Source organism: Haliaeetus albicilla, chromosome 1, assembly GCF_947461875.1.
Source record: "Haliaeetus albicilla chromosome 1, bHalAlb1.1, whole genome shotgun sequence".
Lineage (NCBI taxonomy): Eukaryota > Metazoa > Chordata > Aves > Accipitriformes > Accipitridae > Haliaeetus > Haliaeetus albicilla.
Window position 1 is genome coordinate 59,523,810 of NC_091483.1, and position 15,471 is coordinate 59,539,280.

General features: G+C 39.2%; 2 protein-coding genes across 13 annotated transcripts in view; both read right to left on the bottom strand.

The window, feature by feature from the left end:
• WDR19 (WD repeat domain 19) overlaps positions 1-7,134 on the bottom strand; it is a 47,811-nt gene extending 40,677 nt beyond the window's left edge. For 2 of the 4 annotated variants that reach the window (XM_069791569.1, XM_069791559.1), the window contains exons 1-4: positions 7,030-7,128; positions 5,488-5,579; positions 5,337-5,402; positions 2,371-2,496 (exon numbers count right to left, since the gene is read on the bottom strand). In XM_069791569.1, the coding sequence (XP_069647670.1) occupies positions 2,371-2,496; positions 5,337-5,402; positions 5,488-5,579; positions 7,030-7,083 (338 nt within the window). In that variant the 5' untranslated portion in view covers positions 7,084-7,128. Of the gene's footprint in view, positions 1-2,370; positions 2,497-5,147; positions 5,266-5,336; positions 5,403-5,487; positions 5,580-7,029 lie in introns of those variants that run through there. The other 2 variants (XM_069791587.1, XM_069791578.1) reach the window with 2 other exon arrangements.
• Positions 7,135-7,545: 411 nt separating this feature from the next.
• The window catches only part of KLHL5 (kelch like family member 5), a 65,436-nt gene continuing 57,510 nt past the window's right edge, over positions 7,546-15,471 (bottom strand). For all 9 annotated transcript variants that reach the window (XM_069791681.1, XM_069791673.1, XM_069791663.1 and 6 more), the window contains 3 exons: positions 13,289-13,501; positions 11,231-11,402; positions 7,546-9,111 (listed from right to left, as the gene is read on the bottom strand). In XM_069791681.1, the coding sequence (XP_069647782.1) occupies positions 9,055-9,111; positions 11,231-11,402; positions 13,289-13,501 (442 nt within the window). In that variant the 3' untranslated portion in view covers positions 7,546-9,054. The remainder of the gene's footprint in view (positions 9,112-11,230; positions 11,403-13,288; positions 13,502-15,471) is intronic.

A 15,471-nucleotide genomic window follows, 5' to 3' on the forward strand; every position in this document is an offset into this window, starting at 1 on the left:
GAATAGGTTTAGTACTAGTCAATGTAGTGAGTTAGAAAGAACCATTTTAACTTGAAGTTTCAGATACACCGAGGCCTATTTTGGTGTATATTTAAGGGTACATTGCTAAATATTATACATCACATTTAAAAAAGAAAAGCCTCTTAAGCAAAACAATTTTAATCAGAATTTTCTAATTAGTGCAGTTATTCCCATCAATGCCTTTCCCATCTTTTTAAATTTTACTGTAAGCATGCAATAGCAATTTGAAACAGATTTCAGATATTGACACATAAAATGACCTCCAATATATATTTGGAGGGTTTTGTTTGTGCTTTTCTAATTTCAAAAAGAGGAGGATACCAGAAAAGCATGGTTATCACAGCTTTTATATGTCTTAGTGCTTATTCTGCTTAAGCAATCACATTGTGACACAAGAAGGATTAGGCACTTAAATTGATATATACTGTTCTAGCGAGACTGCCTCCAGTAAGCAATTTCCCTCAGATATTAGAGAGAAAGATCGTGAAGGAACTGCAATAACTGCATACTCCATTCCGATAAGTACCTTCTATGCTCTTTTTTGCTTGCATACTGGCAAGTTACTCTTTCCCCCCCAAATATTTGTTCGCACATGAAAAGGAGGTACAATATGGTCTATTCCTTCACACAATATAACATATATATACATCTTCACAAATTGCTTCAATTACATAAATAGCTATAATTTAAAATTGACCTATTAAAAACCCCCAACCCCCTACTTGGAAAAACATTAAAAAAAAAATTTAACGTCAAAGTTCATGTATTCCACCAGAAAAGAAGATTATAAACAATAATCATTATAATATCTGTGCTAAAAAAGGCATATTGTTGATAATATGTAATAACTAATAATGACAAAAATGTAATGACTAAGAAATAACTCACTAATCCACAATTACCTAAACAAGATGCCTATACAATGCTACATATAATTGATTAGTCAGTAGGAAGAAGTAATCACTTTAAATTTCTCATTTGTATGTACAATCATTTACTTGTTTTGAAACTGTTTTCTAACGTGTGACTTAACATTCTACCAACAATCTTCAAAACATAACTTCATTAAATCACGTATAGGTTAAGTCACTGTGTATTTTGTGCAAAGTGACAATTCTTTTACTCTTTCAGGAGTGGAATAACTTGTATAGAAGTTATTTATTGTTTCAGTACAGTTTAAGTTCAGTTTCAACGTACACATATAGGATACCAGGCTGTAACATATGGAAATATCTCATAATCAAGTATCCAATATTCCAAATCAATTTTATAAAGCACAAGTGTACATGTTAATCGAAATATGGAATACTTCCATATTCCAGACATGGGGTTTTCAACATAAATCAGGGAAAAAACCCACCTTTATGGAAACCAACATAACCCCCACCCCTCAGTTCTTCCAGCTGAACTGAATTTTTTTGATTTAATGGATAAACCACTCCCATTTCGGTATCTTTTACTACTTAAAAAAAAACAACAAAAAACACAACAACAAAACACCCCCAAAACCCCCAAAACATACACAAAGGAAATTTAGAAATGAAGAGTTAAATCAGAAGGAGTGTTTGTCTCAACTCAAGTAAATAAAATAGCAGCAGTATCCAAAATTAGCTGTTTCTCTGCTCAGGTGAGTGCCCTAACAAACATGGGTCAGATTTGTTTCCACACTCTTTTCTACAGACAGAATGTTTATGTAGAGGGCAATAGTTTAGTAGAATAAATTCAAAGAAGCTAAAAGTTTAGTTGTTAAACCAAGCTTATTTGTGAACCCAATGTCTGACTGTTACGTAGGCCTCAGGAGAGTTTTAAGTCTGTGGCCAAATTCAGAAAGGTAGGGATTTGAACCTTAGAGTAGGATAACCTCAGATATCTCCTCCCATCCTAAACCAGTCTGCTTTGTGAATAACATTTTAGTCCCTTTATAAATCTAAGGGGAAAAAATCCTAGCACCACTTAAATCACTTCCCTTACTTTTAAGCTCCTTTTCACTTGTGCGAAGTACTTTGGAGAAAGTGTAGCTGGTGCAGATACACAAAAAATTCACCCATCCTTGTTGCTACCACAGAGTGAAAATATTGAAGAGAAGCTCTCTGGAGACTTTGGCATTGTTGGCAATTAAAAAAGAAACAAATCCCCTACCAACCCCCAAACCCCCACCCACAACAAACACTTCAAAACCAGCAAATCTTACCAAAAAGAATTTAGCAACAAACTGTAGCATGTTAGTTTAACAGTGTATGTGCTATGAAGACTCCAATAATAAGATGATCTTTGCAGTATTATCCTCCACATCAACAAGTCACAGTGGTCCAAGCCTTCAAATACACGCTTTAAAAAAAGTGTTCTTACCTCATGCCACTGTCTACTTGGCTTGTTTTGTTTGTGTTCGCATCCCACAGAATTATGGCACTAGATTTGTCTGTGATTATTGCTAAAGTATCTCCATCCTTATCCCAGTCCATAGCAACACAGTTACTGAAGAAAAAAAACAAACTTTCACTAATAATGTGAAAATACGCTTATAATTGTACAGAAACAGCCAGAATTATTTAGCTGAAGTCCCAGTCCTTGCTTTCTCCTCCCAAGCAAACCCATGACAGATCGTGTAAAGTGTACTTTTACAGCAACCACACCCTTACTCCAATCTCATCGAAATGACAGAGGCTGAAAGGAAGGTCATAAAAAAGAGACGGCTACCTACATTGTAGTACTTGAAACACTGCCACCTTGATTTTCAAGAGACAGTGAAAATCCCCTGTAAGGAAGCTATTCAGTGTTGGGATTATTATTCTCATAGTTCAACAAGCATAATGAACTTGGACAAGAAACCTACGCAGAAACAGGGAAAAACCTCTACTTGCAAATAGTTCCCAGAATGAAGAGGACAGCAGACTTACCCACAGGTCTCTAGTGAATTGGAAACAGTGCTGTTTACAACACATTTAAAGCATCATATACTGCAGACTAAGAACCTATGCTGTCTGACACTGCTCTTTTCTTTCTAGATAAGTTGATAGTTTCAGGTTAAAAAGGTATCTCTGAAAAATTTCACTCTCATTACCACTCAAATGAAAACTCCTAATGCAAGCAATTTCATATGTGTCCTACTGAAACATACATTGCTGTAAACTAATTCAGTAAGCCTTCAGTTCCAGTTTCCCCTCTCTTTTTAAAACCTTAGCAATTTATTCTAGCAAATAAGTATGGTCTGTTCCCAAAACATGCCCATGAATAATTAACAGCCAATCAGAACATCAGGAATAACAAGGACAAAAAGAAAAAAATAGGGAAAAACACAGACTGATAACTAGTAAACAAAACAAATTCTATCAACATAATGGTAAGAAGATGCTTATAACATCAACTATTACAGTAGAGAATATTTGACATTCTGAACTCCATTCTTACACAAGGAGAGGTCTAGCAGTTAACAATTGCAGTTGGTTAACAGTTAGCCAGCAAACGAAGAAGCAAAGTTTGGCCTGAGGGGGAGAACCTCCACATAAGCACACTTGTTTCTGTTTAAACGGTATATCGCAAAAATTGAATTTTATTCTAATAGTAATAATTAGAGAGAATTTATTCTTCAATCACAGCGAAAGGTTGGAAATAAGAATTCAAAAGAACTACCTAATCTAGGTAGATGATTTGCTGGGGGGGGGGGGGGGGGGGGCGGGGCTCAAAAAGTCAGTACTATTCAAACTACCACAAGCAGATGTTAATTATGTCAACAAGCCTTTAGGATATGTGGTGGTTATACAAATTTTTTCTCCTCTCTGCCTTGCCCTGAGAACACATCATTTTAAAACTGGTTTATATGTTACATGTTTCCCTGAAGGAAAGGGTCATGTCTGTGCATTAATAAGGTAGTACTATCAGTGTCCATCAGTAAGGCAAACTCCCCTTCACACCACCCTCACCAGCCCACCACAGTAGAGGATCCCCAGTCCAACATAAGCTTTTCTCAGAGTTCACCACTGATTCCACACAGCTTTCCTCAGTTTTGGCAGTTTGCTGGAGAGAATGAGCATTTATCATACATTGTGCAAAACACAGCACAGAATGAGCTGGGCCATGGATACTACCAAGCGAAAGACACTGACATAGCCAGCCCACATTATGAATGGCAGCTAACCAGAACAGGATTTTGAAACGAGACAGCAAGATGCAATGGTCAGTAAGATACAAGTGAGTCTGGTAAAGACAATGAGAAATGCATCTCTTGGTTTGGTGCAAGGTGGCAACTACCATGAACTGCAAAAAAAATGTATTTCTAAAATGGGGAGCTAAGTGATTTTGGCTCATATCTACCAACGATACAGGGATATGTAAGTGACATTCTAGAAATTAAAGTCAGACTTGTAGATTAGAGGATTCAGATTTAAAGCCTTAGTGGGAGTTTTGCCTTGACTAAGGGCTCTACCTTAATCAAAATGCATCAGGTTGTTAGAAATAAAATAAAAAAATCACGAATTTGCGTGAATACTTAAGCTAAGAGCAGGTAAAATACTAAAAAGAAATGAGGAGTACGCAAATGAAACTACTGCTGCATCAGGTAGTAATGGTGCCCAATAAAAGTAGATTTATAGAACAAAATGGTACGATGACCTGATGTCACAGTGTTTACACCTAGGGAAGTTTCCTCTGGGCCACATCTAGGCTGCTCCTATGGACTGATTGCCTTTTAGCAGTTAGACTGCATCTTCCACACCACTATTTAAATTTCGCCTGAAAGGAATCCAGTTCATACGCTCCACCATCACTCTCTGATGTGAACCAAATTGTGATAAGCAAGAAAAACAGCGAGATTCACTTCAGAAGTACACTCTCTATCTAAAGTAAAAATGCCAATGCATACATTATGCCAGCGACATAAGCAAAAGCACTAAACCAAAAGGGTATCTTTCCTCAGTAAGGCTATGATAACAAACTGCTAAAAAACTGACAGTAGCAAGAATACGGTCACAATCAGCATGACACCGATATATTGTCTAAAACCTCATTATGTTCTCTTTTAATATGATAGAGCTTTTTCTAACATTTTAATGAAGTAGATTGAGCTTATTACTAATAAGGAGTGCTTCAGGTAGAAGAATATATTTTTTTTACTATCCTTGACAGCTTACTATGAGTTCAGCTTTTGCTGTCACAGATCCCATACATGCTCAACAGTTTGTCTTCTTTTCCAGGTATGTTCATCAGAGATGGTATCTCCTCCTACGTAAGTTCTCACATTGTATAAGCACCTGACCAGAAGAGAAACGATTTTAAAGAAAACAACAAAGAGAATAATTTAAACCCATCTTAGTACCTACCCTGGTAAGCTGATTTCATTTCTCTTCTGACCATGACGATCAAAAATTTTCACAGCACGATCACCTCTAAAAAAGATTCAACATATAGAATAATTCCCTTTCTTCATCAGTGATTTCTATGGACAAATGCAATAAATATTTGTAATCTTACCCTGTTACAGCAAGGAAATTTCCCAAAGTTTTCTGCCAAGCAAACTGCACAGGTGAACCAGACCAAGCTTTTTCTAGTAGACTGAATACTTGCTGGGAGACAAAAAAAAAAAAAAGTGGGAAATAACATATCTTAAAGTTATAAGCATATAACAATAAAGAACTTCCTAACGTGTTAACAACTATGAGTACTGTGGATGAAAAAAACCCAACCCTCAAACACAAATTCTGGGTGATTCTAATGCACCAAAGTACCAAAATTCCACAGAAAAGTCTTTTGGTTTGTCCTGAAAAATCTGAAATTTCCAGTGCTGGGTGTCTGTATTGAGAACCACTGTGACTCTGTCATGACCATTATTTTTTCTCTTACAGAGGCACTGGAATAAAAAAACTGCATGAGACTCTCCCCTTCACGTCCAAAGACGAGAATGTTTAGTTCTCTAACTTTCAAGGAAAAATCTGGGACCAGAAAGCAGAAGGCTTAACATCTACAGTTTTAAAGACATGTAACTATTTTGTCCTCTCTGAATTGTTGGGTCTTGAAGGCCAAGACCTCAAAGCTACTCAACCGTAAAAAGAGATTCAGACTTCCCACTAGGAAAAGTTTCTCAAATTCCTTTTCCTTGTGGACTACCTACAAAGATTTTTCTACAACTTAGGTGTAAGATAAAGCCCACAACTTTCACAGCATGCTATCGGGACTTTTCCCCTCCCACACCATCAGCTAAACACCAACATCTGGTGCCCACCAAACACCTGGCAGGCTTACTCAATTCTTTGCCAAAGGTCCCCCATCCCTTCTCTTGGGTGAATGTGAACTGAGGCATTCTTCACGCTGAATTTGCATTTTACTCACAAAAAGCGTAAAATTATGAGCACCACATACCATAAGCACAAAGAACATCACACAACCATGTTTGATGTTGAAAAAAAATTTAATAAAACCTGTAACAAACCAACGATCAAGAAAATCATTATGGGAGCGCAGGCACGCTCCAGCTCTTCATGCTCTCGCTGTACAGTAACGCAGAAACTTAAAAGCCCCTAAGGGGTTCGAGTAGGAAACTTTCCTGCTGGCCCCATCGTTTAACCGCTGCCCGAGGAGGGTTTCTCGCACCCCCGCCAGGCCCAGCGACACGGCGGCGGCGGCAGACGTTACGGGGGCAACGGCTTCGGGCGGCACGGGCAACTGCCGCGGGAAAAACCAGCCCTGCCGGAGCCGGAGCCTGCCGCGGCCCGTTCCCGGGAGCCAGGGGCAGGGCGGACGGCGAGAGCGGCCTTGGCTCCCCTGAGGAAGCCCCGGTCCGCGGCGTCAGGCTCCCGCTCGCTGGAGGCCAGCACGAGCGGGCGGTTCCCGCCGCGCCCCGCTCCCCTCCCCAGGCCGCAAGCACCGCCCGCCCGTGGCGGGCCCCGCTCGACGCCCCCGACCCGGAGCCGGAGCGTGCAGCGCGGAGCGGGAACCACGGCCCCGCCCGCCTTCGAGCCCGGGGCCCAGGCTCCCCGGCGGACCCCGTTCGCCCGTACGGCGGCCGAAGAGACTCACCTTCATCGCGCCCACCGCTCGCTGCGCAGCGCAGCGCCGCGCCCCCCTGCGCATGCGCCGCCGGCGGAGCGGCGAGCCCGACCCCGCCCGCCCAGGGCGTCGCTGTCACCCCGGAGACGGAGAAGGCGGAGGAAGGGCAGAGCCGTCACCGCCGGAGGGCGGGCCCCCGCCCCGCATCCAATGGGGAGGCGGGCCCCCGCCCCGCATCCAATGGGGAGGCGGGCCCGAGGCGCCGGGCGGCAGCAGGCCCCTCCCTCCGCCGGCAAGGGGCGGGACCCTGTCAGGGGGCAGGGGCGGGCGGCGGGCGCAGCGCCCGGGGCTCTGGAAGCGGCGAGTGCCGGCGGGCCTGCGGGGCGGGGGGAAGAGCTGCAAGGAAAAGGGAGTTTTTCCAAAACCGGCCGCCCCACCGGAGGAGCGGTAAAAACAGCGTTTCCTAACGAGACCTCCTAAGTCGCGGATACCGGTACACGAAATGGACCGCAAGCTAGAGAAGAAAAGGCGCTAAGGCAACACCACTGCATTTAAGTTCAGCTGTATTCAATTGCGAACAGTGCCGGTTTCATCACAAAGGTTCACCGCTTAGTAATTTCTTTTAAAACAATAAATAGTTCACCGACAGCATCAACACATTTAAAATTACAAATGTACAAAGACTTTGGGTGCCGGACGCTTCAAACTTCTGAAAAACATTCAACGAGCTCACATCTCCGCATTTTCCATTACAAACACGCACGTATTACCTACTGCTCTTGAAACATAAGGAACAAGGCACAGAAAAGCAAATAAAAAAAAGACTCTTCGAGAACATTCAGACCGTTCAAAGCAATTCTGTGTAACAGCATAGGGCTCAAGAAAGGCAAATTATAAAGTATCTGAAAAAATTCAACAATTGTTAAATAAGGTAACTAATTTGATATAATCCTGTGAGGCACACGTAAACTCTCCTGTAAGATGCTGAACATGCTTAAGTGGTGGCAGTTAAGCGTCTTGCAGGATCGGCCCCTTTACATTTTGAAGTAATCTTACTGTAAAGATAGACAATTGTCTCATTTTCAGCTTATAAAATTACTTTTCAAATTAGTGCAAAGCCTCATGTAAAAATGTAATTAGTCTAGATGTAATGGAATGCTTAAAAAATTCCAAAGTGCAAATATAAAACTTAAATTGGTTAACTTTTAATCACACTTTAGAATTCTTCCAGTAACTCATGCTTATAGATTTTTCATTAAAAATAGCAAAGTCAATATAAGAACCAAAGTAGAGAAAAAGGTACGATGTTCTGCATCTCACGTAAAAACTTTGAAAATCCAAAAAACACACTGGATGTCAAAAATCTCTGGCAGAAATTATTAAATAGCAGATTTCTGTTAGCATAGTAAGACAATATTTAAAATAAGGCTTTGGTTAAATAAAAAGTTTGCTAAACTAGGAATGATGATAAAAGTGCAAAAGATTCACCAAATACACAACTTCATTTCCAAGGCAGGCATTACACCTGCCATTTACAATGGTTTGCATTGGTTTGTCAGCCTGCATTTTAATAGCTCAGATACCTACAGCCAAACATGTTTATTATAGGCAAATTAAACATATGGGGGTCAAATCCTATAACTTGTTTCACCCAGAGAGAGATTCAATTATATCAGTGGAAGTATATCCATTTATAGCATCATTCCTTTGCATGTTTGGGGCATCAAGGCCCTGGATCTGTAACATTTTATTATTATAGTGAGTTCACTAATGAGTTTACTTATTTCTTAGCACTTCCTAAACAGAAGTCCTCTGCTGGCAACTGGCTGGTTGCAGCTGATTTTCTTACAAACAGAATTCTTGTAACATATGGATAGCAAAGATGATTTTTTAAAAAGTGCTTGATATTGGTCCATAAGAATACATGTACATGTTAGCTTGAGACCAAACACTTTGCCGTTGTAGATATCCTGCACTTGGTGTTTATTGGTGCACTGGTAGTTTGCTTGAATCCGAGTCTATGGAGAAGAATGTCACCTTCACAGCAAAAATCATTTACAGTTTTACAGTCACAACACATGCTCCAGCTCTTCCTAAGCACAATGGTGCAACCTGTAAGAAAAAAAATAAAACAAAAAACCAAAACCAACAACATCCGTGAGATAAATGCAGTCAGCTTTAAGTATTTTTTTCCCCAAAACTGACAGTTTAATTAATGCTTGTAATAACAGTTGTATAGCTGTAGCAGAGTGACAGTATCACCCATGCTCTGTTAATGTGACTTAAAAAAAATAGCAAATTGGTCCAAAACTTGGATACAAACCCACCAAAAGGGTGAAGATATTTTATATGATAGGAAGGAATAGCAAACCCCAAGAATATGCAACACTTCTTTTTGATAATTTCAATTACTTGGTATTACAGGATAAAGAATCCTTTGTTATGGTACAAACTGGACACCTGAGCTAGACAGTCTGACAACTTAGTAATAGTTGGCAAAAGGATGCATTTTTCTCTCAAACAGAAAATGCTAAACATGACAGGGGCAACCACTCCTTATTACTTGAATATTTGATAAAATCCTATTAAGCGTTCTTGAAATCAGAATAATTTCCCAGTCTCTATACCTTTTTTGTAAGCAGAAGTTGCTTCTAGCAAGACCCTTTTCTGCTGAGATTCTGTTGTACTTGAAAAGAGGAAGGTAGTTTCTAACACCTTAGCTTCCCCTTTTAAACTTCATAGTATTGGAATGTGTGTGAATAGCACACTAAGTGCTATAGAGCTTATCTTGGAGACCAAAAAGGGTGTTTGTGCCATCTCCCCTATTTCTTTTTTTCTCCAGGAACAACAGACTTATCCTGAGCTGTCTGTGGCTCTGACAAACTTCAGCTGAGAAAATTCCACTACCCTCTTTTGAGTTCTGTGTGGATGAAGTGGTGACAGACTGCTGACATGACAAGGCAGAAGGAAGGTACACAGACACTTCCAAATCCCTCCAGTATGGGTTCAGAACTGTCCTATATACTGGGATCATGGGATTCAGTGAGATACAGAGGGTCAAGGTTAAGGATACAAAGGTACATACAGATGGTCACCACCTAGATGTCATGCGAAATTAATTTAGTTGTAACAGTCAGAAGCACTGTTTCTCTCCTCTGGTACACTTTTTTTTTCTTTAGCAGGACAAATAATGCCATGGGCTGTCATTACCAGTACTGCCACTGAAGGCCCCAAGCTCTGATGAGCCTCCTAGATGACTTATGCTTTAAGATCTTGCAGCACTATGAAGTGGGGGGAAACAGCTCAGTTTTCTGTTACAAAGATTATTACAGAGAGCAATTCAGTTCTCTTTTTGAATTAGCAATTTGGGGCTATTACTGGGATAGCATATTCAGGAGGTGAGAATTCAGCTGCCTAAATACTGGTGTCTAATGCTGTTCTAAGATGACCTTGGACATTCATCCTGGCCTGCAACTGGACTCCAGGAGGGCCTTGGTCTCCCACAGATTCTGTGCTGTATCAGCCAGCCTTTTGTAGATATAGAGGCTTTAGGGTATCTCATATGGCAGTAGATACCAAAGAACAGCCTGCCCAGGATGTCCTTGTGTGTGCTCTTCCCACAGAGAGGCATACTGCTGGAGCTATAAAAAAGTAAAAGTAACCAAGCTTTGAATTGACAGTAACAGTTTCTGATCATGAATTGAAGATTTTTTTTTTAATTTTTTGTTTTTGAGCTGCATAAAGAGAAATGGGAAAAAGCTTCCTGAAAGTTGCACACACTGCACATAGCATTCACATCAGGAAGGGATCATCTACAAAAAGATGACTAAAACCTTGAAGAAATTGATAAACTTGCTGAGGGACACATCAGAACTAAAACTAATCTACATTTATCATTTATCTTCAGAATAGGAAGTCATGTAAACAAAATCCTTTATGACAGTTTGGGGAACATGTCAATACATTTTATTAACAGTAGTTGAAATTGTCAAAGAAAACAGCTATACTCTTGCCAAAGAAAGAAGGCAGTTTATTAGAAGTTAACAAATGTCAATTCAAGAGAAATCATCTCAAGATGGTAGACAGAAAAAAAAAAAAGAAAAAAAAAGAGACAGATAACAGCCTAATAAGGCTTCTCATCTTAGAAGAGTATTTGAATTCTCCTTGCAGAAAGAGGCACACTTGAAATAACAAGATAAATAGTAGTATATAGTCTGATCAGAAACTATACCTGTGTCCATTCATTTGTCTGGGGATCATAAGATTCCACTGTATTAAGGTATGTTTGACCATCATATCCTCCAACAGCATACAACTTGTCACCAAGAAGGCATACTCCCACTGCATCTCTGCTAATGCTCATAGAGGCCACAGCAGTCCACATATCTGTTTTTGGATCATACCTGAAAGATAATTCGTGTTATGCTCTAAAACTAAAAAAAAATGTACTGGAATTGATGCTCTCAAGATAGTAGAAAACAGGTATTATTAGGACAGCACAGATTTGGGTGTTAATTTCAAAGGACTTTCTCCCCCCAAATACTGTCTTTGAAAATGTTTCTTTAGTCATCTGGTAATACAGTCAGTACTAGCTAAGTATCTACTTTGTGCTGCTTTCCACATAATAATACATACATACATACACATACAGCTGCTCTTACTACATTTCTTATTGTATGTCTAAATGTACCGCTCCAGGAACAGTTCTACTGCTACACTGTAGTAGAGCAAGTGCTTGCTCTAAGTGATAACTACTACATGTCAAAGCACAGGCTGTTAAAGCTGAGTGTGGTACTAAAGAGAATTACTTGATTACCATTAAAAAAAAACCAACAAAAAAACCCAACCCAACCAACCCCAAAATCAGTTTGTGAAAATTCTGGGGGAAATGCAAAACCCTTAAGACAATTTACAGCACTTCTTTAATCATAGCTCTGTATCATCAGAAGCATCAGCACAGGAAAAGACAGATGGTTTAATGAAAAACATTAAATGTGATTCTAGAATAATATCAACATTCTTTACAAGTCAAACTGAGAAATACATAGGAGAGTTCATGCTATTCCTATGTCAAGGAACATATTTTAACCTGACTGAAAGAGACAATGTTAAGATTACATCAGTTCTGCTGTAAGCATCTATAATCACAGAGCTCTGAAGGGCTCTAAAGAACTATACAAAGAAAATACTTATTTGGCTGAAACCATCCTAAGATCACACTTGCTAAAAGCAAGTTTGGAAGATACCAGTTTTAATTTGCTTGCATGAAGAGCATAGATATAGTGAACTCTAACAATTTTATCTGCAGTTCTCTAGTCAAAGTACTACAGAAATGCATGCAAGCATAACTGTATTGTAAAAATATTGCCTGAAGCACATGCTGCAAATAGAAGTATAATGTAGTAAAAGAGGGTGATTAGTGAGCTACATATAGAAGTTACTTTTCAATTTAAGTTATTTTATATTTATTTATAAACCAATGTATTTATCTGGGAAAAGCAACTTTTATTCCAAAATATAGTGGTAAACAAATACTCAGAATCTTAGTGTGGTTTTATGAAACTGGTAATTTTTTAAAGGAACTATTTCCATGAGGTTGATGGTCCTCAATTTCATCTCACTTAAAGAGTGAGGACAAAATGCGTTACAAAATGATTCCTATTTCTTAAAGTTGTGTTCTGTAACTTTGTTTCAGAGAATATTGATGCAGAAAAAAATACATGGACCTATTGCTTTCTCTTGGGCTTCTAATTATCTGTATTCCTGTAAAAATGTGGTATTTCCTAAGATGTAGCTTCCTATCTGCAAACCTTTCCGGGGTCTTTTTAGTGCAACATCTGTATGTTAAGTGGTACGGGCCACACTATGTATTTTGGGGTCTATTAGGACACTGAAAGTTTGAAAACTACAGCTCTGTTTTGTGGTGGTTTTTTGGGGGGGAGGGGGTAGGGGGTGTTTTATTTTGTTTTTTCTTTTTTTTGGTAGAGAGCAAGTCTTATCTCCCAGCATAAAGAAATTTAGTAGAAGGAGAAGATGGATGATGAAGAATCACTGTAAGCGTTGGGAGATAACAGGAAAGAAGAGTTTTACAATTTGGGGCGGGGGGGGCAGGGGAGAAGGAAGAGAATTAAAGCATATTTCAGAAATACTTGACAGCAAAGACTTAATGCAGTGCATTATGAAGTATTTACTGTCATTTTTAATTATTTTATGGATCACATGTGCTTCTGCTATTTGTAATACAGTCATTCATTAATAACTTTATGTAAAGACGTATTAAGGATATTACCTTTCTACGCAGTCTGACAGCCTGGATGTTAAATTTGATGCTGGGGCATCATGACCACCTATTGCATACAAGAAGCCATTCCAGGTGGTTACACCTACACCACCTCTTCTTTTTGACATCTGAGCACAGAGGGTCCATTTGTTTGTATGAGGATCAAAACATTCTACTGACTTAAGACAAGAACTTCCATCTCGACCACCGACTGCATAAAGCCTACAAAGTTAAAAAAAAAAGAATAAAAGTAAATAAATACTGTCTGAACAAGAAAAGTTTCCAGTGACGTATAAAGGACTTTCAAGTTTGTTAAAAAGGGAAGTTCAGAAGGAGATTTTCAACTTTCAATAGAATATTCTGTTGTAAAAACTCATGATAAGATTTTGCTTCAACCTTTTCCTATTGTCATGATCAATGCATAATAACAATAATTTACAGAAAATTGGTATCTATAACACAGCATTTATGTTCCAACCTATGCATGTAGCTAACCTTTTCAAAATTACTTATGTGACTTGACAAAGGCCCATTTCTAACACAGTCAGAGGGACAAATTCAGTAGTGGATCTGTGCATGCAACAACACTACCCTGCCTCATCTTGGGCACGCAAGGATTTTTCTGGACCTGGGCTGCAGTTTACGAACGACAGCGCTACCTTAAGTCCCTCACACCCACTAGGTGGCCTAGTTTGCTTGGTTCTAACAAAGAGGTTTCTAGCATTTGGTGTTAACAAAGGATTTCAACTTTTTGGAAAGGCTAGAAGGAAAAGATTGGTTTTAGGAGCACTCCATCATTGATGAATCTTTAATCAAATAATCAAACCTGATAAAGAGTTTATGCACAGAGTTTATGAGCAATCTATGCTTAAAAGCAGAAATGCCTAGCACTATTATGTGGAAAGGTAGGAACTCGGAAGCCATTCTAAAAAGGAAGCAACTCATCAGAAGTCCAGTTTGAAAGAGCACCTGAAACATTGTTAATGAAATGCTTTCATAGCCTAAGGCAGATTATAGTACAGTTAAATAATCAAATAAACATTAGATACTGTATATGATGATAGTGTGAACAATTTACAACAGTTACTGTGAAGCACTATTCAAGGTATCCTCAGTTTAGGAAACACTGCTGTTTGGTTTTTTATATATACTGACCAAAAAACTTAAATAGAAACAGCTTGTAGATATTGTTGACCTAGTAGTCCTCAGCAATAATTTTAATACCCTTTAAAAAAAAATACATTTCCATGGAAGATCCCATGTTTAACAACACAACTTGTTTAAGGTGAGGAATGTACTGAAGGATATTAAAAAATCCTGTTGCAGTTTCAAAAAGTTCATGACTAAAAATCAATCCTCTACGCAACATAGTATTTAAATGAAGGCCCCCATCTTACCTCCCACCAAAACATGACAGAGTTTTGATAACTTATGCAGTGATTTCACATTTTGGATGTGAAGAAAGATATATTAATTTCTCTGTATGAAGGTTTTGAGCAAATTGTCTGAAATATATTGAGTTACAGATAGATATTACTAGAAAGTGCAGAAGTTACTGCTGCCACAGCTGAAATGGTGCATGCACTTTTAAGTTTTTTAGCTATAGGCATCTAGTGTTGCTGCCTACATTAAGAGCCTAAGGAATGTTCTATAATAATAGAGAAATGTGAGGCTGTAATTCTGGTGCTTTTCACCACACCTGGGATGCTCTGCAGAATATATAGGAAGCTTCAGACCTAACTTTGGCATCTGAGACCGCAGTTCCAAGGCAGTCCAAGGCACTCTGCTTGCTGGTTGTTCCAAGTTCTTCCCTCCTTCCTGCACCCAGTGAGCATTTCCACTCATTCCTGGACTTGTTTCACATCTCACAGCACCCTTTGTTTTCGCTACCTTACAATTATTACAACATTCAAACAGCTCAAGGGAGATATGTCAGATAGTACATAAGCAGGAAGTGAAAATTTGTGGTCAAGATAATGTAAATATTCTGCCACAACCACAATACTACTCAGCAAATCAGGTTAGATTTGTCTACTATGGTATTCCTGTAGCCACCCTGGCAAAACATGGTTTGGATAAGCCCACTACAAGGCTGGCGGAAAACTGGAAGGACTACTGGGCTCAAAGGGCTATGATCAGCAGTATGAAGTCCATCTGGCAGCTGGTTACTAGTGATGTTCCTCCCAGGCTGA